Source organism: Wyeomyia smithii, chromosome 1 (genome assembly GCF_029784165.1).
Source record: "Wyeomyia smithii strain HCP4-BCI-WySm-NY-G18 chromosome 1, ASM2978416v1, whole genome shotgun sequence".
NCBI classification, from domain to species: domain Eukaryota; kingdom Metazoa; phylum Arthropoda; class Insecta; order Diptera; family Culicidae; genus Wyeomyia; species Wyeomyia smithii.
The window spans coordinates 20,909,227-20,932,709 of record NC_073694.1 but is presented as its reverse complement, the minus strand read 5'-3'; the positions used below and the strand labels follow the sequence as shown (position 1 = coordinate 20,932,709).

General features: G+C 40.0%; 1 protein-coding gene across 1 annotated transcript in view; it reads right to left on the bottom strand.

The window, feature by feature from the left end:
• Positions 1–23,483, bottom strand: part of LOC129726801 (synaptotagmin-16) — a 70,385-nt gene that overhangs the window by 28,904 nt on the left and 17,998 nt on the right. The window contains exon 2 of the mRNA XM_055683918.1: positions 9,824–9,985. Coding sequence (XP_055539893.1) covers positions 9,824–9,985 — 162 coding nt within the window. The remainder of the gene's footprint in view (positions 1–9,823; positions 9,986–23,483) is intronic.

Genomic DNA, 23,483 nt, shown 5'->3' with positions numbered 1-23,483 from the left:
CGCTATGATTTTAAATAATGATTTATCTAATGAGGGCTCGACGATTCCATTCAGTGTAACAAAGTTTGGCGTTACTTGACCAACAGATCAGCTCTAAACTAGCAATACTCAGAGGGAGAGATAAGCGGAGAAAAATTTTGTGAGCCAAACGAACTGCCAAAACCTGAGCTAAATGAACAAGAAAAAACACATTGAGAGGTATTGCAATCAGGTATGATAAAGGTTATATCTATTTTCACACGTTTTTCATGAGCTATTGCTAACCGATGAATTCGGAATGATCTAAAACTGCATTATCACAGTGATTCATAATCGGAGGTTCACGAACCTTTTATATGGTTAACAAAATAATGACCAATTGTGGTGAAAGTGTATTAAATTAAACTTTATTATTCCCCTGGACTTTTATCGTCACCACCGATTACACGAGTCGAAAGAAAAAATTAGTTAACATTGCGCTTGGCAAATTGACGATTTTTTCATCGCGTATCTCTCTCTATGAGTATCTCTACTCCATACATAACCCCTAAAGAACCAGCGATGCAAGCAACTTATCTAGGAACGACATTATCTTAAGGTAATAGAAAACCCGAACGTGTTTGTTTCTCTCTCTTTCTTATATCTCACTAAGGAAAAATGACTGGACAGTTAGAGCTCAAACGTGGGACACTAATTTAATTTTGTGATGATCTTCGAAATGGTCAAAAATTAAACGTGAATAATATCAGAGATAATTTACCTAAAACTTGAAGCAAATATTTCACCAGGCTGTAGTTTACAGTTGATGTGATGCTATCCACGAGTTTGATATCAGTTCGGTTTGATCGCTCGCGCTGACGGTTGTGGTTTTTACTTCACTCCGTTTCGTAACGCGCTTTTGTTCTCGGGCTATTGTTTGAGTGGTTATTCTCGTTGCTTTGTTAGCGCCTTCGATAGGCTTTTGTTTTTTGTGCCATTATACGACTATCGCTTTGTTCCCGGTTGTACCACGTGTGACTAAATTGTACCTTGAAACACTCGCTCCAATTCGTCTGGTTCGAAGCCAGAAGGCGGTCCTTTGAGCTCACTCCGGACCGGCCTAGTACCGTCTTCCATCGTGGGTGACCCTAGCACAGGTGGAAGCGGCTTTGCCAGTGATGGAACAGTCAATGGAACCCCAACCAGAAGAACGTTGCCCACATGGATGGACCCCAACTGCGACTACGGTGAATTGACACTGCTGCGAATGGAAGCGATCGACGGGAAACTTCATCGCAATCCCTTTACCATCCGTACATCCATCGAGTTATGTACGGGGGACAAAATTACCTGTGCCTTTCCAGAGAGTCGAGGTGAGTTCTACACATTGAAAGTGCGGAACCCAAATCACGTAAGGAAACTGCTGTCACTGACCGAACTAGTTGACAAAACCAGCATTCGCATCATCCACCACCCCACGCTGAATTGCAGCAAGTGCGTTGTCTCTTGTTTCGACGTTATAGATATACCCGATCAGGAGTTGCTCTCATCTTTGGCCAACCAGGGAGTCATCGGAATCCGACGCTTCACCAGAAGAGATGATAGTCGGATAGTTAATACTCCATCAATGATTTTGGCAACTATGGGCGCCACTCCACCTACCTACATTGATTTTGGATATATCCGGGTAAACACGAGGCCATACTACCCGTCCCCAATGCTCTGCTACAAATGCTGGAATTTCGGACACACTCGCGTAAGATGTCAAGCTACAACGATTTGTGGTAACTGTGCTGGTGATCACTCCCAAGAGGAAAATGTGGCGTGCCCGAACGCATCCTTCTGTCGCAGATGCAACAGTCACGAACACGGACTCTACAGCAGGAGTTGCCCAACCTTCCAAAAGGAAAAGGAGATCCAAAGACTACGAGTCGATCACGGGTTGAGTTATCCGGCCGCCAGTCGACTTTTCGACAGTCATAACAACACAAGGAAATATGCCACCGTAGTTAACGCCAGCAATGAAACCGCTTTGACTGAACTAACGCTGAAAATTAAGGAGCTGAAGGAAAAATTGAACGATAGAGACGAAAGGATAAAGAAGAAACTCGTAAACATGCTAAAATCACAGCACGACGAAGCAATTACCAAGGGAAACACAACACCTGGACAAGCCACACAACTTCTAACCAAACTGAATGAACAACGTAAAAACAAAAAACTTGGTACCGCAGACCAAAAAAAAGTACAGGAACAGTCGAACAACCAGTCCACTCCCAAACGGAACCCCTCTCCTACAGGAAGTAACAGCAAGCACCTCAAGAGCAAGATCCCTAAGACTCACGCCGAGATAATATACAGCGACAGCTCTATGGAATCCGGAGAGGAGGCTCTTAGCGGAATCGTTGAAGAGGAGATGGATATCGGAGCAGTAGAAATTTGCTAAAAAGTAAAAGCCTCGTACCCTACCCTTAACGTATCCAACGTCACAAATCATCTTTAGCACTTTCCCACCAACACAAAAATCCACAACTACCCGCAACAACAATGAGGCTATAGATTATGGAACTACTGACATATACAATAGCATCTATCTGACTTCCACACGAACGAACCGGAGTGAACGCCAAATGGCAGCACCGACGGTCGAGGTCAAGGACAGTCCTGACGATACCTCCCCGCGGATTAGTACATCCGCACAGTTAAAAACCGAAACCCTTGGAGTCTGCGAAACACAAACAAATGACCATCACAACATCGGAGAGTTTGACGAAATGAATTCATCCAACGCCGCACCCATTGAACATAGCATACTTGCCCTGCAGTGGAATATCAATGGTTTCTTCAACAATCTACCAGATCTAGAAATCCTTGCCCAACAACACCAACCTCAAGTCATCGCTCTACAGGAAATTCACAGAGCCGACCCAAGTGCGATGAACCGTACCCTTGGAGGACAATTTGACTGGATTACCAAACGTCTCACGAACATCTATCACTCTGTAGCAATGGGAATCCAAAAAGGTACCTCGTATGATATATTACACATAAACAGTGATCTCCCAGTAGTAGCAGTGAGGACCCTGTGTCCCTTTCCACTGTCAGTAGTAAGTATCTATCTACCATGTCAGAAAATTCCAGGTCTGCAAAGAAAGATGAGGGAGGCACTCCAACAGATACCGAAACCCAGGCTAGTTCTGGGTGATTTCAATAGTCACCACCCCAGCTGGGGCTGTGTTAAGGCCAACAACAGAGGATCGATTATTGCTGATACCATAGAAAATGCCAATCTTACCGTCCTTAACGATGGATCCCAAACATTCATACGAGGCACCACGAGAACCGCCATCGATCTGTCTCTGGCAAGCAGCAGTGTCGTCCATCGACTAGGTTGGAAAAAATATGATGATCCTATGGACAGTGACCATAACCCGATACTCATCTCAACCAACGACAAGCCGGTTAGTACATTGAGAAGACCCCGCTGGCTCTACGACGACGCAGATTAGCCCTTGTACAACTGAACTGTTTCGACAAAGCTCCGGGACTCAACACCAACTAACATCGATGAGCTCACGAATTTGATTATCGAGGCAGCCAATGAGGCAATTCCAAAAACTCCGAAGCTCCGAAGCTGCAGGCTATAGACCAATATCCTTAATGAGTTGTGTATCGAAGACAATGGAACGGATGGTCAACCGACGCCTCCACCACTTCCTTCGACACAACAGCTTGCAAGACAGCAGGCAACACGCTTTTCGAGCTGGGCATGGAACTGGCACGTATTTCGCTGCACTAGGCGAAATTCTGAAAAAAGCTAAGGACACCAATTCGCATGCTGAAATCGTCTCAGTTGATAACCAAAAGGCTCATAATCGCGCCTACACACCTATTGCCGTCCAGCAGCTGATAAACTGGGGGCTTTCAGGCAATATTTTGCACTTTATCAACAATTTCCTCACCGGAAGGACTTTCCAAGTCCTTGTCGGTAATACAAGATCTGCAGTTAAGCGCGAAGAGACCGGAGTCCCTCAGGGCTCAGTATTGGCTGTAAAGTTGTTTCTCATCATCATGAATACAGTTATTCTTCAGCTACCCAAAAACATATACGTTCTTACCTATGCAGACGATGTGCTTCTAATATGTTTAGGAAAGACTTTGCCTGCACTGCGCAGGAAAGCTCAAACGGCAGTACGTGCGGTCGAAAAATGGGCTTCAAGATCCAGTTTTCGACTGGCTCCGGAAGAAAGCGAATACATGCATTACTGCAGCGGCAACCACAAGGGAACTTCGAAACCGATTACGCTATACAACAGAATAATAAAGCTCCGCAGAACAATGCGAGTGTTGGGAGTAGTACTGGACAGCAAGTTATGTTTCACACCGCATTTTATTTCAACAAAACAAAGCTGCCGCACCAGATTGAATTTACTCAAAGCAATTTCTGGAAAACGAATCAACGGGAACAGGAGGGTAAGGTTCAAAGTAGCCAAGGCCATCCTTGACTCCAAGCTGACGTATGGCCTGGAATTGACTTGCAGCGCTGTGGGTAACATGGCCAACATTTTGGGACCGACGTACAACACGCCACGTAGGATTGTTTCGATTTTATTGCCCTCGACACCAATTCTGACTGTACATGCTGAGTTAGGAACGCTCCCTTTTGAGTTACTATTGTACTCAATCATCGCGAAAAGAGCCACTAGTTATGCCGCAAAATCTTCATCTAGTGATAGAAGGGTTCACCTCCTCAGTGAGGGGGCAGAATCCTGGAAAAAGATTGCCAGCCAAGCACTCCCCCCAGTGTCAAGAATTCACTGGAATGGAGATCTGGGTTGGTGGTTTACTCCTCCATTTACCGACAAAACATTAACCAGCTATGACCGTAAGAATCAGAATCCAGCACTTGTACAGCAGGCAGCACGAGTTTTGATCGATGAGAAGTACAAAAACTACACAAAGCGTTTCACCGATGGATCGAAGGAGAGTGGGAAAGTCGGTTTTGGAGTCCACGAACACGGGATTGATCAATTTTACAGATTACCCGACTGCTCGTCTGTTTTTTCCGCTGAAGCAGCCGGAGTTTTTGTAGCATCCGCTATGCCTGCTCAAGGCCCCATCGCTATCTTCACTGATTCTCTTAGCGTAATACAGGCATTGGAGTCACCCAACCCTCAACACCCATGGATCCAGGCAATCTTAAAGTATGCCAAACCTGACTGCGTTTTCGTGTGGGTCCCGGGCCACTATGGCATTTCAGGAAATGTAAATGCAGATCACCTCGCTGCTCTTGGCAGACGAGGTATATTATACACTAAACAAGCTCCAGCTATGGATATCCGAAAAGCCATCGATAGAGGCACTCGCGAAAAATGGGAAAACGTGGTGCCAAAACCGCACCTTGTGTTTACGTAAAATTAAAGACACCACCGAAGAGTGGCCCGATCGTGAAAACTGGAGAGAACGGGTTGTCCTTTCCCGCGTACGGACGGGACACACCAGAATAACTCATGATATGAGCGGAGAGGGTGCCTTTAGAAGATGGTGGATGGTGTACTATCTGTAGAACGGAACGATCCATTGAGCATATCATTTGTGTATGTCCCGAATTTTGCAGCCAAAGATTACAGAACGGTATCTCCAACAGCCTTAAGGAAGCTTTGAGTGCAGAACCAGCCGCCGAAAGTAACATACTAAATTTTTTAAAGAATTGTAATTTATGCAACAGTATTTAGCATCTATAATTATTTTATATTGTATTTAAATTACCTGGGGTGAACCAGCCACAGGCTGAAAACCCCATAATAAAAAGCAACTACTACTACTGCTACGAGTTTGAACTTCTAGCGAGCTGTCAAAATATGAACGCTTAAAAAAGTCAACTCATGCAGAAGTCAAATGCGTACACGGTTGGTAGCGAAAGCACAATAATAAGTAGAATAATGGGGGAACTGCTCCATTATTCATCTCATTAAGCCGATATACACGAAGAATGCACGGATTGAACACCAAATTTTCACGAAATTATTGAATAAATAAACAGAATACGTCTACGTGCTCTTATGGAATCGTTCAGCATTGTATATTTAGCTAGATTTATCCTGAATTTTAGCTAGATTTATCCTGAATTTTGAAAAACAAACCATTTTTCACAACGCTTCCATATCCATCTCAAAACTTAAATCACTGCTCAATTATTCATCTCACGACGCCCCTATCTTTATCACACTGTTAATCATGAATGAATCACATTAACATGAATGAACGTAGCTGCAGCCCGTCGTAGTAGGTTACCTAGATATCCGCTGTAGTTGTTTACGTGCAAATATGGTAACCTAGGTAACCACTGCAGTGCTGTCCATTTCTGTCAATTATGTTGGAATAAATCAACATTTTCAGTATAACTTTTTCGTATTAACATAAACTGATTTGGCAACTTTTGATTTTCTTCAAAGCAGTGAAAAGAGATGAAAATACATACAGTTGAAATTTAGGAATTGTAGAAATTCATCTCATATATTTCTACTAATTCAAGCTTTTTGGAAATTTGAGGTAAAAATTTCAAACATTAAAGTACTATTAGTGTAGTGAGTGATTTTGTTTAGTGATTAAAATCAAAAGTGGCACGCTAGTGATGAAAAAAAACTTTGGTTGGCTGCTGAACGAGTCCCGTTGTAGCCGCGCGCGAATTTTGTTTTCTGAGGTAGATGATTGACATGAATGAGTTTTCGAGTGCAGATGCCCGACTAAATATCAAATTTAGTGCTTTTAAGTGAGTTTTTTAAGGATTTTACTTTATAACCAATGTAAAGTGAACTAAGAAGAATCCATTCCATGGATTAGCAGATTGGTTTAAGAAGAAAATATGCGTTTTTTCCTGCTTTCCATTGTGTTTACATGTTGTATGAGATGAATATACGGGCTGAGATGAATAATGGAGCAGTTCCCCTAGTTGTTAGAGAGGAACGCTGCCAGAGCGAAAATATGAGATATCTAGGGGTTCAGTTCTTTTGATATCGTGGGATATTTTAAAAGCGGGCGGGACATTTAAGAAGAACGCGGGACGTTTCGCGGAACGTATTTCAACGCGGATTATTTTGTTGAAACGCAGTAGTGTCCCGCGAAACGACGTCTGTCCACTTTAAACTAAGGCGACTCAGAATCAGTGATGCCAGGATGTCTCATGAAAAGGGCATCATTCCTTTAAGAGCAGAGTGTTGGGCTCCATTTCGGTTCATTTTATGGCCTTTTCTGACTATTTATTCGCTCCAGGAGCTGAATTTGAGATTAGTTTTTTGGCCATTTTTACACTTTGAGAATGTTTTTGCAGTATTTGGAACTCTTTTTAGGCGGATTTATTTTTGACTATTAACTTTTATTTTAAAGTTGTTTTCTCGCGCAATTTGGAATCATTTTTTGTTGTCCTGTTGGCTCTTAAAAAAGTTTTTTGCTATTATCAGAGCAATTCAGAATCACTTTCTCTTTGAGTTTTTGTTGTCTCCAAAGGCCGTTTTCGTTATTCTAAGCTCTTTTTTTATTATTTTCTCGTTGCTATGTGATCTTAACTTGGAATCTTTTTTTCACGAACCTTGCGAACAATTCTTTTACTAGTCTGAGTTTAATTTTAAATCATTTCTACTAAAATTTTCAAGCCTTTTAAGTTTATTTTCTCATTCGGGTCTTCTTTCTGGCACTAAAAGAAGTTTCTGTCTATTCTGAGTTTGATTTAATAACTTAGCTCAATTTTAAAATCTCTTTTTGATCTTTTCGGACCCTGGGAATGGTAAGCCTAGTTTGAAATCATCAACCTTTTCTGGCTTATAGAAATTTTTATTTTTCAGTTCATCAAAATCACTTCCTCTCTATCCTGAGCTTATTTCACCTATTTTAACTTCGTTTCTATCTATTGAGATATGAGAAAAAATAAACCTTCGAATTCCGTGTAGAAGAAGGGGGGATAAATGTTTGATCAAAATGTACTGGTCTGTTAGGCCAGGTTTGCGATCTTATTCAGAAAAACAGTTTCGAGAAAATGCCAGATCTCAAGCTGTTATACATTTCTAAGCAATCATCGATTAAAATCAATGCTGAAATTTTTGCGTGAACAAATGTTTTCATCGCAACAGGTGTCTTCACTATTAGTTAACTCTCCTCAAAATGTAAAACTGACGCATCGATAAAGTTCTTGAGTCTTCCCCAATTTTTAACTAAACTAAACTCACTGTAAACTCTGTGAAAGCAGAGTGCAAAAAAATGCCTATAATAACGCACTAAACATACACCACTTCTATGCGATGTGCGATGTGCGTCGTCATTTTTGTCATAGTTTTCCTATAGTCACCTCTCAATGCTCCTTAATTGCCCAAATTGAGGAAAGTGTCAAGCGGCAGCAGTTTTTTGCAGTTTTTTTTCTTCTAGTTTGCTTCATTGCAATTAAATTGCTGAAGATTAACTAGTTGAGCCACTTAAAGTTCAAAGACTGATTCAATTATCTGGATTATTATTATTATGTTGTTCCGTGCTATTCTTTCGCAACAGTTTCTATCAAAGTTGTCAATAAATGATAGAAGTTTAATTGACAGATTTGAAAATTGGTGCCGATTTGAAGATTTCAATGTAAATGTTAGCAACAGTTGCTCTGTGAGTTAATACAGTTGCCAAGAGCTCGAACCGAATGATTGTTATAAATAAGATTATTAAGACCAAAATTTAAACATCGCTGAAATCATCAAATTTTGAAAAAAAAATAATAATTTAAATTTTATTTCATGCTAGTTCAGTAAAATAAATAATATTGTTCGAGTGACAAAACCCATATAATACCTCTAGGTGGATTATTTCGTAACGTTTGCTCCTTTTGATGGCAACCGCAATCGAATAGGCGTTATGTTGCGTCGTGAAAATTTGCGCCTTGCCGCAGCGCTTTCACTGCGCTGGATTTATGGCTCCAATGGGATTCTAATTAGCGACTGTAGAGGGCACTAAATTCTGCAGTTCGTTAGGGTTATATAAAGCCATAGAAAACTTGTAATGAGGAAAAAAAATCTAAACCCCCTCCCCAGCATGGAAAAAATGCATTGCATGCCACCATTTTTTTTTGTTACTTCTCGCGAACACGTGCAAATAGGGTGCGCTATTCGCGGATCCGTTTGCAAACACGTGAAAAACGCGAACTTTTCCACGGGATACCAAAACCCAATCGTGGACTCTCACGTTTTGCCGAATGCATGGCATAGAGAAACTTTTCATCCCAACGATTCTTGTAGCAGGACCCCGATTGGGAAATGTGCCAACAAAACTTGAACCAGAAGGAAAACGGAAGCAACGGAACCAGTAATGCAGAACAACTGTTTTTTTTTTTCTTTGTTCGATGGAAAGCGCAAACACAAAGATACACTGTCCAGCATTCTAGCAAGGACACCTTAGCACTCAATATCCACCACAGGACGAGGGTTTCGAAGAAAATTAAATAAAAGCACCCATGGTGACACGATCCAGAGCGGAACAATAACGAAACAGTTGGTTGGACTGATTTTTCTGAATAAACATTATTCACTGAATAACAATGAGTTTTGCTTTGTTTCGCATAAACATGAATGTAAATGGATAAAATATCTAAAAAGTTTTCGCTTATTGAACTTGATTTGCAATAAACCATCAACTTTAATAAAAGAGAAATGATTCTTGTTGTGAAATTTTCAAAACAACTGTTTCAAAACAGCAGAAAACTGATATGTTTTCGCCCTGAGGGCGCGAACATCGCGCCCCCAATTAATCAAGGTTCGCTCTAATTATTCCCAGAAAGTCACTTTGTGCACCCACCTTGGCTTCGATTGCGATTATTGGTTATTGTTGGTATACTTACGAATCGTGTGCACCGTTTTCGCCGAAAGCGTATTCTCATCGCAGCACGGGAAGCTTCCGGGTGTCGCAAAGCACCATTTCCGGTTGATGTACAGAAACAGAACCAGCAGCAGGGCGACGAATCCGAGTGCTGCTCCCAGAAACGTGGTGGTCTCCATGGAAACTAGATGCGATAGAAGGGGAGAAAGAAAGAAAGCACAATAGTCAAATTTCTTAGAAAGTATTATAAAGTGGGGAGGGTCTGCCAGTCTAGACTGGCAGACTCTTTGTTTCGTGCTATAATTGACACCAAATTTCGTTGCTAGAAAGCAACAAAGGCGCCAGAAGGTGTGTCCCGGATTATGACAGGTGTTACCGTTTCCACAGGAGAGTAATTTGCCAACTGGAAGGTCACTGTCCCAGCTTTAAAAACTGTTGGATTGTTTTCTTAGCTTCCTCTGGATAGCGGAATCGTAGCATTGCAGGTTCTTGATGAATTATAAATACCTTGGTCCACTTCGATACACGCTGATTTGAAATTCTCTTTAAAAATTGCCCGTCAAGTGAAACTAGCAGGAGGAACACAGATTGAGGACAAGGTAGGAGGAGGAGGTCACATATCGATTATGTCCCTACCCACAGTGACACAGTCGGAAGGCAAGCAAGGCACGGCCGGACGTTTATATGCACAGCCATATGCTGCTGCAGGACTATCGCCTCTTCCTTGGACTAAGGGGAATGAAACGCGACAGCGAGAGGGGGTCACCAGAAGTCATTTGTTCATGAAAATATGACTCATCGTTGGTGATAAATTTTAACATTTATATATGAATAAATATTCCCTTCGGGACAACAGTAGCAACGTCGAGTATTGAGTTTCTTGAAATAAATGTCAACGGAATCGTCATTTGCGTGCAATTGCCGTTCGAATGACCCAGCTAAAACGTAGCGTCCAAGCAAATGGACACGCATTTTTTCTTAGGGTGATGTATCATTATCGGTCCTACTTTTTGTTGTTACGGTGCATCGGAATTCAAGTCACATTTTCACTTTTAACGTCACACATAGGTATAAGAGTTATACATTCAACGAAACAGGTAGTTATTTCTAGCCTACAAAAATAGTGGATGCAATATTTGACAAAAATTGCTTTAAATAAACTATATTTTTAAATCATATAATTTGAATCATAATTACACGAATTGAATAATGATGATGATGTTGAAAATTGTAGAAGATCAAAAGAGGTTGAAAATTTCGAGAAAAAATAGTAGGAGGGTGGTATCCGTGATACGACCGCGTAGTTGACGTAGGACTACAATAGTTTTATATTTCCCTTTGAGGCTCTGTTTGATTTGAGCTCGTTTTACTTCTAGCACGGTTCGATTTTGGCACACATGTGCTAAAACGAGCGATTATGTCTAAACACATTTCTTAGTCTTCTTGATAATTTCAACAAATTTAAGCTCAACATCCTCCAAAAGAAAGGTATTTTGGTTCTTTATATTGCCAAAGCGAATGACCGGAATTGGTAAAACGGTTCCTGGAACATGACCGGAACATGTGCCGGTTATATGTATAACAGTGCTGATAAAAGTCATTTTCCCCAGCAAAATTCTTCGAAAATTACAGCCAATCATTTTCAATTTTCACTTCCAATGTTCGCAGCACTCTTTCAGATACACTAGATTTTCGTCCTAGTAACGTGCTGTTATACTCAGATGAAATAGATCGCGCGCATCGTTCACGGTTACGGAATAAAGTTTGACGACAAATCCAACCAAATGATCTTCACTTCAAAGCGAAAAAGAAAAACAAACAGTCCACTCAACCAAAATAAACCTCACCGAAACACTTTTTCACTGACACTGACCGATGCCTTGACAATCTTCGTTAACTGATAAACTGATTTTGTTGTCTTGCTTTCATCGCATAAAATATAATGAGGTGTTTTGACAGTTCACTTCCATGCAAAAAGCGAAGAGGGAGAACTCTGAAAGGATTGTAAAACAATAACGTTTATGGATGCTTTTTTTTACTTTCACTCAAGAGTGTCAACAAATATCAACCCTGAATTGTATAATGATCATGATCTAAGCAGTACTAAGCCTCTAATTATTCGGGTAGTAATATCAAGTATCTAGGTCATCAGCCTTAATTCATCAAGCGACACCTCAAACGACTTGAACTAAAACTAGTTCATTGGAGGAAATATCCATGAAAAAACGTTATGAAAAGAGAACCGTTCATTTTTGGCAAATTTTGCCATGTCGTGTTTGGCAAAATCAAACGGCGTCTGTTTTGATTATTTATTTGCAGCACTCTATTTTAAAAGAAAAAATGTTCTCCTTAACATTGATGAATATCTTTCATTCTAATACAGTCAATTTTCTTCGATACGCGAAAAGGCAAGCTTCTATACAGACCTAAATTGAGTACGATTTAGTAGAAATTAAACAATATTTATTTGTTGTTATGGCTCACTCTCCAATCACCAAGCGGCAAAGATGTCACATAATAAAATTTTCCTGCAATTACAAGTTCGTGGAAAAAATAACGATAAAAAATTACAGTTTTTGAACCAAAATGTTATTCACAGAAAACTTAAAATGGACATGAGAAAAACAGAGTGTAGAGTTTAAAAATAAACAACGCGATTATCTGTACAATGAACCTAATTTATATACTCTGCTATCTGCCTCTACCGACACGTACAGAATTTTGCTGTCCCCGGTGGCGCAGCGTATTTTGCGGTACCCGAATAATCATATTGAATTCTGATATTTGCTACTACATATACGAAACAAAAAGACGAAGAAGACAATTTAAACGGCAATTCGATTGTATTCCAGATCGCCAAACGATACCTACGCGTTAACCCAACACGCCCCATTGTGCGTCGACAACGGCAATGTAGTCTTAACTTGGATTGGTTGCACACAAATGGATATCGAGTTCTACTGTACTGATAGACGACGAGTGACCAACCAGCGCTCTATTCATACATTGCTAGGTGCAGTACTGTTGCCTGTGCCAGCATGTTTTCCATCAAGACATCAGTTTTAATAACATTCTGACAGCAGAACGTGAAACTGTCTGATAGTGGAGGTGGTTACGAACTTTCCGAAAAAGCTTCACCTTCAAGACATCAATATAGTCTAGGCTCATAGAAGCAAACGTTAGTTGACCTATTGGGACGGGGGGATTCTGTCAAATTTTTTTTTGCCACTGCTATACGGGATATCACAGCAACCAGTTGGTGTCTATTCATGAAGTCTGTGCCAGAGGTGCTCGCATGTGATTGGTATATTGTTCGTAAAAATTCGACCTTGAAACTTTTATTCAATTTTCACTGTTAAACAATGAAATGATAATGATAACTGAGGAATCACAAAATTGTCCATCATTTTATCAATCCAACGACATATTGATTATTGTAATCCATCAATTGGTTACATCAGTATTACAGTTTAAAATCTTTCATTCCAACGTTACACCTTGGTTTTAGTTTCCGCAGAATGTATCTCGATATAGTGCGGTTAGACGTAGTCCTACGTCAAAAACTGAAAATGTTAAAAAGAAGCTCGGATTATTAAAATGTCATATGGAGTCAAAAACATCAAAATTGATAATGGAGTTGATGATCCAATACTCATTGCTTCCTTCTTGATTTTTTTTCTTTGCGTTTAGTACCAACAATGTTGATATTTTTCACAAACACAAAGAATATATGATACTTCGAGATAATGGAACCGCTTCTTCGCACGCCTGCTCTCCGCACTCCACCGCGTCATTCTGGTTCAAACCGTCCAACGCCACGAACGGGTTCAAAATTATACCACCTAACGTGGTGCATGATGTAAAACAGTCAAGGGTGGCACGGATTAAACTAGTTTCGTTGAGAAACTGTGTTCGAGCATAATTCACCATAACACATGCACTTAATTTAATCGTTCGCCACCTTGAAATCTATGAATAGCCTGTCGAGCCTACTGCGAAGCATGATGCGAGAGAGAATTTTGTACGCAAGCTTTCAACACTTTACAAGCTTTCTCGACCTCCTTTAAGGCCGGTGGATTCCCTGCTTATCCACCCTCCTAAATTTCATTTCTGCTGCTTTCGACCCTCATCGTTTATCAGATTCCCTTCTTAGATTTCTCATGGCATAGATCGAAGTAGTCCGGATCTTCTCGGTCTCCAATCAGTTCTCCAAGCCACTGTGTGACTGTGTCTACCAATTATGGATTCCTTCTGGCACAATTTGTACGTCTTATCGAAGCTCATATCTCACGTCATCGGGTTCGTCGTTTGTCAGTGAGTAGAGTCAGACTAACAGCAAATTTGGAAGCCGTCCGTACGTCACCGCCTCTGCTGGTAGGAACTGGAACCTTTTGATATAATTTTGTTCACATGTTTATGTTTATGTGCAAATTTCTACGTTGCGGAATAGAGTGTTCTGAAGGATTATTCATAGATGTAGAAAAACGGCAACGAATCTTCAAGAAAACCAAGAGTTAATAGGGACCGAGAGCTGAGGGAAAATAATACTAAAATACGATAAGTCCAACCCGCCTTCTCAATCCAGTGTATAGCTCGAGGGTACGCTGATAATTATCAAACTACGCGGAATATCCTCCTGAGAAGGCTGTAGTTCTTACAGTGCCGGTAAACATCCGAAACGGTTCTTGAAACAGAATTTGGTGGCCTATGAGCGTGTTAGACGTTTGTATAGGCAACGAAATTAAACGGTTGTATTTTGATGGACGACGAAACCTGCGGAAATGGATTTCATGGAACTTTGTCGTCAAAAATTTTACAAGGAAGTTGTAGCTGTAGACTTGGGCCTGTAACGTTAATTAAGGGGTTATTTACCTTTTTAGTTTTCAACAAACCGAAAAATTTTTTATTGCATTATCTTCAAATACAACATCTTGAGAACATTTTCACAAATGTTCATAAAGATCTAGGCAATAGGAAGAAAGTTAGAGCGATTTGCAGCGCGCCTCGCCACGGCCGCATAAGCTGAACTAGAAAAATTTACACGCGATTATCTCGGAATAGTGTTTTCCGGAAAATAACCTTGCCGTGATCCTAATTGCGGGAAAACTGCTGAACCGATTTCCTTCACCTTTTTTTTTTAAATTTTCGTTATTAAATTCGCAGGTCCTTGAACGATCGCTTTTTGAAACATACAGATACAGTGCGTCTTGAACTGTCCTACAGATCAGACGTTTTTTCGGTTGCTTGTGGACTGGTCTTCGACTGCCTATAGCTTCAAAGTTTGTGTTTTGTCAGTGTGTCTTTTAAAGACTACCTGAAAGTTATTTCCCATCAGAGTTTCTCAAGACTACCTACTTTTGAATTTAACATTTGTTTTAACTTTTTTCGTATCACCTGAAATGGCTGGACGGAAAAAGAAACCTCGCATCGCTGCGGGGAGGAAAAGAGAGGCATCTCTTTCTGACACATCGAGTGTCTGTAGTGACAATCCTTTTGATATTTTGCCTGAGCAAGAAGCTGGTGAAATGGAAGTTACCAATAATGAAACTATACAAAATATAAAATCTTTAAAAAAGGAGAAAGTTCCACCTATTGTGGTAACTATTTCTTCTGAATTTAATATATTCAAAAAGGAACTTTCAACGTTTGTTTCTGACGTTAAAGTTACCTATCAAATTGGCCGTAGAGGTGAATGCCGCTTATTAGCCGACTCAGTAAAGGGTCGTGATCGTCTTGTTCAGTATTTAACTGACAAGATGTACAAATTTTTTACATATGACACCAAGAACGCCAAGCCGTTCAAGGTTGTCTTGAAAGGTCTCACCAACGATCAAACCGTTGATGAGATCAAACTTACTTTAACAGAATTACTTGGCATAGCCCCTACCCAAGTAATTCTAATGAAACAAAAATCACGAGGCGAAAACAGTCAGAGAACTGGAATTTCCCTTGTTAATTATTTAATTCATTTTAACCGCAATGAGGTTAACAACTTAAAATTTTTTGAAAAAGCACATGCTTTATATAATGTGCGTGTAAAGTGGGAAACTTATAGGAAGTATGGCGGAGGTGAAAAGCATATCACCCAATGCCGTACTTGCCAACGTTATGGCCATGGTTCCAAATTCTGTAACATGGACCAAAAATGTCTTAATTGTGGAGACTCTTCTCACAAAAAGGACACATGTCCTGTGAAAGAGAGTAAAAATTTTCGCTGTGAGAATTGTAACGGCAACCATATGTCAAATTTTTATCAATGCCCAGTCCGTTTAGCAATTGTTAAGGCAAGGCAAGGTAAACAAAATTCAATTTCTCAATTAAAACCAACTTCAAAACAAAATTCTCCAAGCGTACCAGTGACGCATAGTTTACCTACTCCTTTGCATACCCGTTTAACTTATGCACAGGTTACAGGTAGTTCGAACATTATACCGCCTAGTGTTGGTAGTTCGAAAATGACCGTTAATATGGGTAAGCAAAACACGCTAGAAAATAATTGTAAACCTATTACTCCAGCTAATATTGCTGCCGAAAATATTTTTTCTAATGTCAACTGCCTGGAGCCTATTACGGCAGGTAAACTTTCTTTTTTTGCAACAGGCAATTTTCGATCTTATGAACGCCATGTTGCAGGCAAAATCAATGTTTGAAGCCATTCAAATAGGCACAAATTTTACTATTAAAATTGTTTCTAATTTAAAATTTAGCAATGATTTTAAATAAAACAATTAAAATATTAAATTGGAATGCTTGCTCATTGAAGGCCAATGAGAATGAGCTTTTTAATTTTTTAACAGTAAATAATGTGCATATTGCAATTATTACTGAAACATTTTTGAAACCTAACATAAAATTAAAATATGATCCCAATTACGTGGTTCATTCATTGTTATTCATCGCCGAATCAAACATCGTGCTCTTCCCCATCTTGAGACGAAAGTTATTGAAACTTTGGGAATTGAAGTTCAAACTGAACTTGGGATTTTATTTATTGCCGCAGCATATTTACCATTTCAATGCACACGCGAGCTCAAAAATTATTTTAAAGGTGATTTACAAAAACTCACCAGAAATCGTTCGAAATTTTTCATAATCGGCGATTTTAACGCTAAACATCGTTCATGGAATAATTCTCAAAGTAATTCCAATGGCAAAATTTTATTCAATGATTGTTCTTCAGGATACTATTCTATTTTGTCTCCGAATAGTCCTACATGCTTTTCTTCTGTAAGAAACCCTTCAACAATTGATTTGGTGTTGACAGATCAAAGTCATGTATGTAGTGATTTGATCACACATGCTGACTTTGATTCTGACCATCTTCCAATAACTTTTTCTTTATCACATGAATTAGTTTTAAACCCTATGAGCTCTGTTTTTAATTATAACAAAGCTAATTGGGAAAGATACAAAAATTATATTGAGAGAAATTTCAATAATGAGCTTGATTTGCAAAACGAAGTGAATATTGATTCCGCTTTGGAAGCATTAAAATGTGCAATTGTTGATGCCAGGAATTATTCTGTTCCAAAGGCTCAAGTGAAATTTGATTCACCAATAATTGACGAAAATCTTCAACTTCTAATTCGTTTGAAAAATGTCCGCAGACGTCAATATCAACGTTCTCGTGACCCTGTTTTTAAAACTATTTATAAAGATTTACAGAAAGAGATTAAACATAGATTTACTCTTCTGAGAAATCAAAATTTTGAGACTAAAGTTGAAAAATTGAAACCATATTCAAAACCATTTTGGAAGCTGTCGAAGATTCTTAAGAAACCTTCAAAGCCTATTCCAGTTTTAAAAGATGGTGAACGTTTTCTTGTATCCAATGAACAAAAGGCTCAAAGACTTGCTCAGCAGTTTGAGAGTGTTCATAACTCAAATTTGAATTTTGTGAGTCCAATTGAAAATGAAGTCACACGTCAATTTGATTTAATTTCTTCCCAGAATTTTTTACCTGCAGAAATAATTGAAACTAACTTGAATGAGATTAAATCAATTATTAAAAATTTCAAAAATATGAAAGCACCTGGTGACGATGGAATCTTTAGTATACTAATCAAACATCTCCCTGAGAGCACAATGGAATTTTTAGTGAAAATTTTCAATTGCTGCTTCAAAATTGCATATTTTCCCAAATTATGGAAAAATGCAAAAATTACTCCAATTTTAAAACCGGATAAGAACCCAGCAGAAGTTTCAAGTTATCGACCAATCAGTTTGCTTTCTTCAATAAGTAAACTGTTTGAGAGAATTATTCTTAACAGAATGATGTCACACATCAACGAAAATTCAATTTTTGCAAATGAACAGTTTGGATTTCGCCATGGGCATTCCACAACTCATCAATTGCTCAGAGTTACTAATATGATACGAGCTAACAAATCTGAAGGTTATTCCACTGGAGCTGCTCTTTTAGACATAGAAAAAGCATTCGACAGTGTTTGGCATAAAGGTTTGATTGCGAAATTGCAAACTTTTAATTTTCCAATTTTCCTAATCAAAATTTTAAAAAATTATCTTACTGATCGAACTCTGCAGGTTGTCTATCAGAATTCAAAATCTGATAGATTTCCTGTCAGAGCAGGTGTGCCTCAAGGTTCAGTCTTGGGTCCAGTCCTGTACAACATATTCACTTCAGATCTTCCTGATTTGCCTCCAGGATGCACAAAGTCATTGTTCTGCGATGACACAAGCATTTCCGTAAAAGGAAAAAGTCTTCGTGTCATATGCAGTCGATTGCAGAAAAGTTTAGATATTTTTTCTTCCTACTTGCAAAAGTGGAAAATCTCTCCCAATGCTTCTAAAACTCAAATGATAATTTTTCCGCATAAGCCTAGGGCTTCTTTCCTCAAGCCAAACAATAATCACGTTGTCAAGATGAATGGGGTTATTTTACGTTGGTCCGACAAGGTTAAGTACTTGGGACTAATTTACGATAAAAAACTTATTTTCAAAGACCACATTGAGAGTATACAAGCCAAGTGCATCAAATATACGAGATGTTTATATCCTCTCATTAACAGGAATTCTAAACTTTGTTTAAAGAACAAACTTTTGATTTACAAACAAATTTTTAGACCAGCAATGCTTTATGCTGTACCGATCTGGTCAAGTTGCTGTTCAACAAGGAAGAAAACGCTCCAAAGGATTCAGAATAAAATTCTGAAAATGATTTTGAAGCGTCCTCCTTGGTTTGGTACACTCGAATTACATAGACTTACTGGTGTTGAACCATTAGAAGCTATGTCAAATAAAATTATTAACAATTTTCGACAAAAATCGTTGCAATCCTCAATTGCTACGATAAGCTCTCTTTATAGCCAATAAGTTAGCAATTAAGTTAGTTGTAAGTTTACTTCCCCTTTTCTGACAAGTAGGTTTAAATCCCTACGAATGATAAGTCCTAATTGCGAAAGCAAACAAATCCTAACAATTAAAATTACAAATTTCTAACAGTGTTGAGAAGTCACCATTTGTGATTGGACACACATACTCATTATTTACTAATATTTATCATAAATACTTAAGCTACTAACAAATCCCCCATTAAAAAAAAACACAGATACATTTTGCCGCAAAAAAATTTTTAATGCAATTTTTTGCGCTCAAAACGTGCATTTTTTGGGAAAAACGTTCCCGTTTGCACTGAAAACAAAATACTCATAAAACCGATCGTTCAAGGACACGACACACTTCTAAACTAATGAAATAATATGAGTTTTTTGATTTCGGTTGACCCGCTGAGTCTCTATCAGGATCAGAGGCCTCTGCAAAAAATAGCGTTTCGGGGAAACGGCCATTACTCCAGTAATAATTGGTATATCTCAAAATCAAACGTATTTTTTTGTTGTTGATAAACTGTACTTTCAGAAAAGTATCACTTTGATGCAATGAAAATGGTGCTATGCACTTAAAAATAAATTCAAACTTCCCTCATTTTTCTCGACCAAAAAGGTATATAACCCCTTAAGGTATTGAATCTTAATACACAAATTTCGATCACTGTTGGGCCTCTATCCAATGACACGTTTGATCTGTTTCTCTTGCATGATGAAGCTAAAAAAGCGGGAGGGACTAGAGTGTCTGTTTCTCAGGTTAAGGGCGGCTCACAACAGCGTCTGACCCGGAGCGGGCGGCTGAATTAAGTAACGTGTTGTAATTACACTACGAATAATCAGGAAAATGGGGGGGTCCCCGTGATTCTGTGGTTAGAGATGTCGGTCGCCTAGCTTTTCCACACGGTTGTGATGTCGGGTTCGATTCCCGATCGGGTCGAGAATTTTTTCGAGCTGGGAATTTTCGCGACTCAACTTTGGGGTACGGTGTATTATTGTACTTATCCTACAACATGCAAAATGTGCCAAAAACAATATCGATAACGAATTCTCTCAACTAATCTTAGGTGATCGAGACCGCTATTAGCCCTGCAGGCTAGTGTTCGATAATATATACTCAGGAAATTTCACTCAGAACATTCGGCACGGCCCTGCAACAAGAAATGGACCCCGAGTACAAGTTTTCACTCGTGGTCCGTTTCTCGTTTAGGGTTCGTGCCGAATGTTCTGAGTTAAATTTTCCTGCAAACTCGCTAAATTTTGTTGGCGGAGCCAGGGTGCTGCTTGAGTAATTAGAATCCCCTCATGTTAGCCACGTAGCTCTACAGGAGATCTGTCGTAAAGTGAGAAGATGTGGAGATTCCGTGGCGGCAAGGTCCAGTTCTACAAGAGCGGTGGAGCAATCAACGAACTGGAAACGGGTTCTTGTGTGCTGGGTAGAATGCAGGATTGTGTGATAAACTGGAAGGCGGTCAACGAGAAGACGTATTTGTTGAGGAAAACGTCGTTTCTTCTCCTATAGTATCATCAACGTGCACTGCCTGTACGAAGGTAGGCCTGAAGACGAGAAGAAGTCCGGTGTTGAATAGACCGGTGATAGGGCCTCACAGCCTGCCCACCGACACGAACGACAACTGTCAACGATGCATCAACTCCGTAGCTCCTCGAGGCATGATGATTAAAAGCACCTTTGATCATCAAGCATACGCTTTCTTCGGGGTGCGGATATAGAATCAAACCAAGACCTACATGTGCAATTCTACGGTATACACATCCGGCAGTTGCACAACCCGCATGCTGGATGGGGCAAGCAATGTTCGGCCATCAGAAAATCCACATCGTCGAGCCGACAAAATGACTGGTTTTAAGAGGAATGCCAACAAGCTAAGGAGGGGTCAAACTAGCTTGGAAACGCTATCTAAGCATTACCACAGGAGAAAACGTGGCAAAATATCGATGAGCTCCAAAGAAGTTGACTACGATTCTGGTGAGAAATAGCGGAGCAATGGAAGGAGGTGGAAAGAAGTTAACCATAGAGTGCCTACGAACGATAACAGTGTTTACTAGTTCCCGATGACTACCGGCAGAGCCTTATAAACACGGCAAAGAGGCCTAGTGCCAACGGCACTCCACTGTCATTTCCAGGATTTGGAAGACTATCGGAGAAATAAATGGATGGACCCATCTATAAAAAGGGCGATTGGCTACAATGCAGCAACTACCGTGGCATAACATTGATCAACGCCGTCTACAAACTCCTCTCCGAAATTCTGTTCCGTCGTCCTCCAGCAAAAGGATTCGTGGGGCAGTAGCAAGTGGCATTCACGCAACCACGCGCTACTACGGATCAAATCCTCCGGAAGTACAACGTGCCCACACATCACGTTTTAGCGGACTTCAAGACAGCGTATGATACAGTCGATCGAGACTAGCTATGGTAAATAATGTGCGACTACGGTGATGTGTTACGTGTAAGTTTTAATATTAGATACGGTTTTTAGTGCTGGTAGTCAACCCATGGGCTTCACAGGCGACTTTGAACCTACACAAGACTAAAAGTAGAGGTTGAAAACCAAGAAAGCGAGGGGCTCTGGAAATGCGCCTTCCACGGATGGTGATCATGGACGATGATGAGCTCGAAATGGTAGATGAGTTCATATACTTGGCATCTATGGTAAAATGACCGACAGCAACACAAATAAGGAGATCTAAGTGTTGCGAACAATATTTAGTAGAGTACAAACCGAAAGCGAAGAGTGGCGCAGGTGCATGAATCACGAGCTGCAGGCACGTTCAGATTGCAATGAAAAACTAACGCAAAACCCTAGGCAGGGATTTCAGTGAGAATCAGTGTTTCATAGTGTGCAAGGCTCTGTTAGCAACCGCTGTCCACTCCTCAACATCACAGCTTCTTTCATTTTCGCACTTTGATAATGTACTTACCAAGGTAAATAGATTCATCAACTGCTGTAAATGATACTCCATCAATCACCACCCCGGCGGAAACATACCCCGCTCTCTACCAGCCACCTATAGTTCATTTTGGCAGCTTATGGCAAGTCCTATTCCCGTAGCTTCCCTTCTGAGAGGTACAAGAGCCTCTTCCACAGCTCTGCGGTCAATTCCAATTATGCCGATATCGTCCACAAAACCTAGAAGCATGTGAGACTTGGTTATGATGGTGCCACTTCATTACACGCCAGCCAGCTCTTCATATAGATGCGATATTGAACAATAGGTTTGATTGCCTCTCAGAGTAAAGCAAAGCCTTCGTGCTACATACCGATTCGGAACCCGGCCTTTTGATTATTTTTACACAGACTTCGCAGCCCACTGTTTAGTGTACAGAACAATTGCGGGGCTAGAACTACGGTACTACTGACAACTAACCCGGGCCGAGATTCGAACCTACCACGACTGACTTGTTATGCCAGCATTGTACCTCGAGACTATCTAACGCCATGAAGCCATCAGATATCTCACTGGCAGTTCAAAGTTTTGTTGGGAAACCATATTCGAGCATAATCCGCCAAAACTCATTCCTCTTAACTGAATCGTACACTGCCCTGAGGTTTATGAATAGAGTCTGCAACTTGAGCTATCGAAATTTATCGAGAATTTGAATTTGTGTGTGCGTCCTTTTCGAAAACCGCATTGATATACGCCAACATAGGTTTCCTGCAACGGCGGAATTTTGTATTCGGTGTTGAAATAAGCTAAATATGCTTCGACAATTGCTACAGTCTAGGCGGTTGGCTTTGTTGTAGATCGGACACGCGATACCTTCCAATCAGTCCTGGATCAATTCAACATTAGACCACACTCTCTCGGAAATGTTATTTCCAGCCCCTGGCCATCTCAGATTTATTGATAGTCAGATCTCTACTGTTTGTTCAGGTTTCTTCCAACCCGCTTATTGATCCCCCCATCAACTTTCTAACCTGGATTTGCAACCGTCGTTGTTCTGGATTTAAATAAATTGGAGATCCGGGAGAAATCTTGCAAACCACGAGACAGTGATCCGAGTGAACGTTTGTTACACTTAAGAGCCGTTCGTCAGGAACATCTGAAAAGTGCCGACCATCGATCGAAACATGGGGCCGTTTGGGTGCCTCCAGGTGTTTTTAGATCGTCGTGTACTATAAGACATTGAAGTTCACCTATCGTTTATTTGACACGGCACAAATACAATTTAATGTTTAACGGCGCCAATTATATCTGATGACTTAAAATCTTTAAGCAAATTTTTTATACTTGCTGCCGACTACGAGTTGAAATTAAGTCTATCTTAAAACTAGCATTTATTTTTCAATCATTGTTTTGTAGTTGAATGGTCGTATG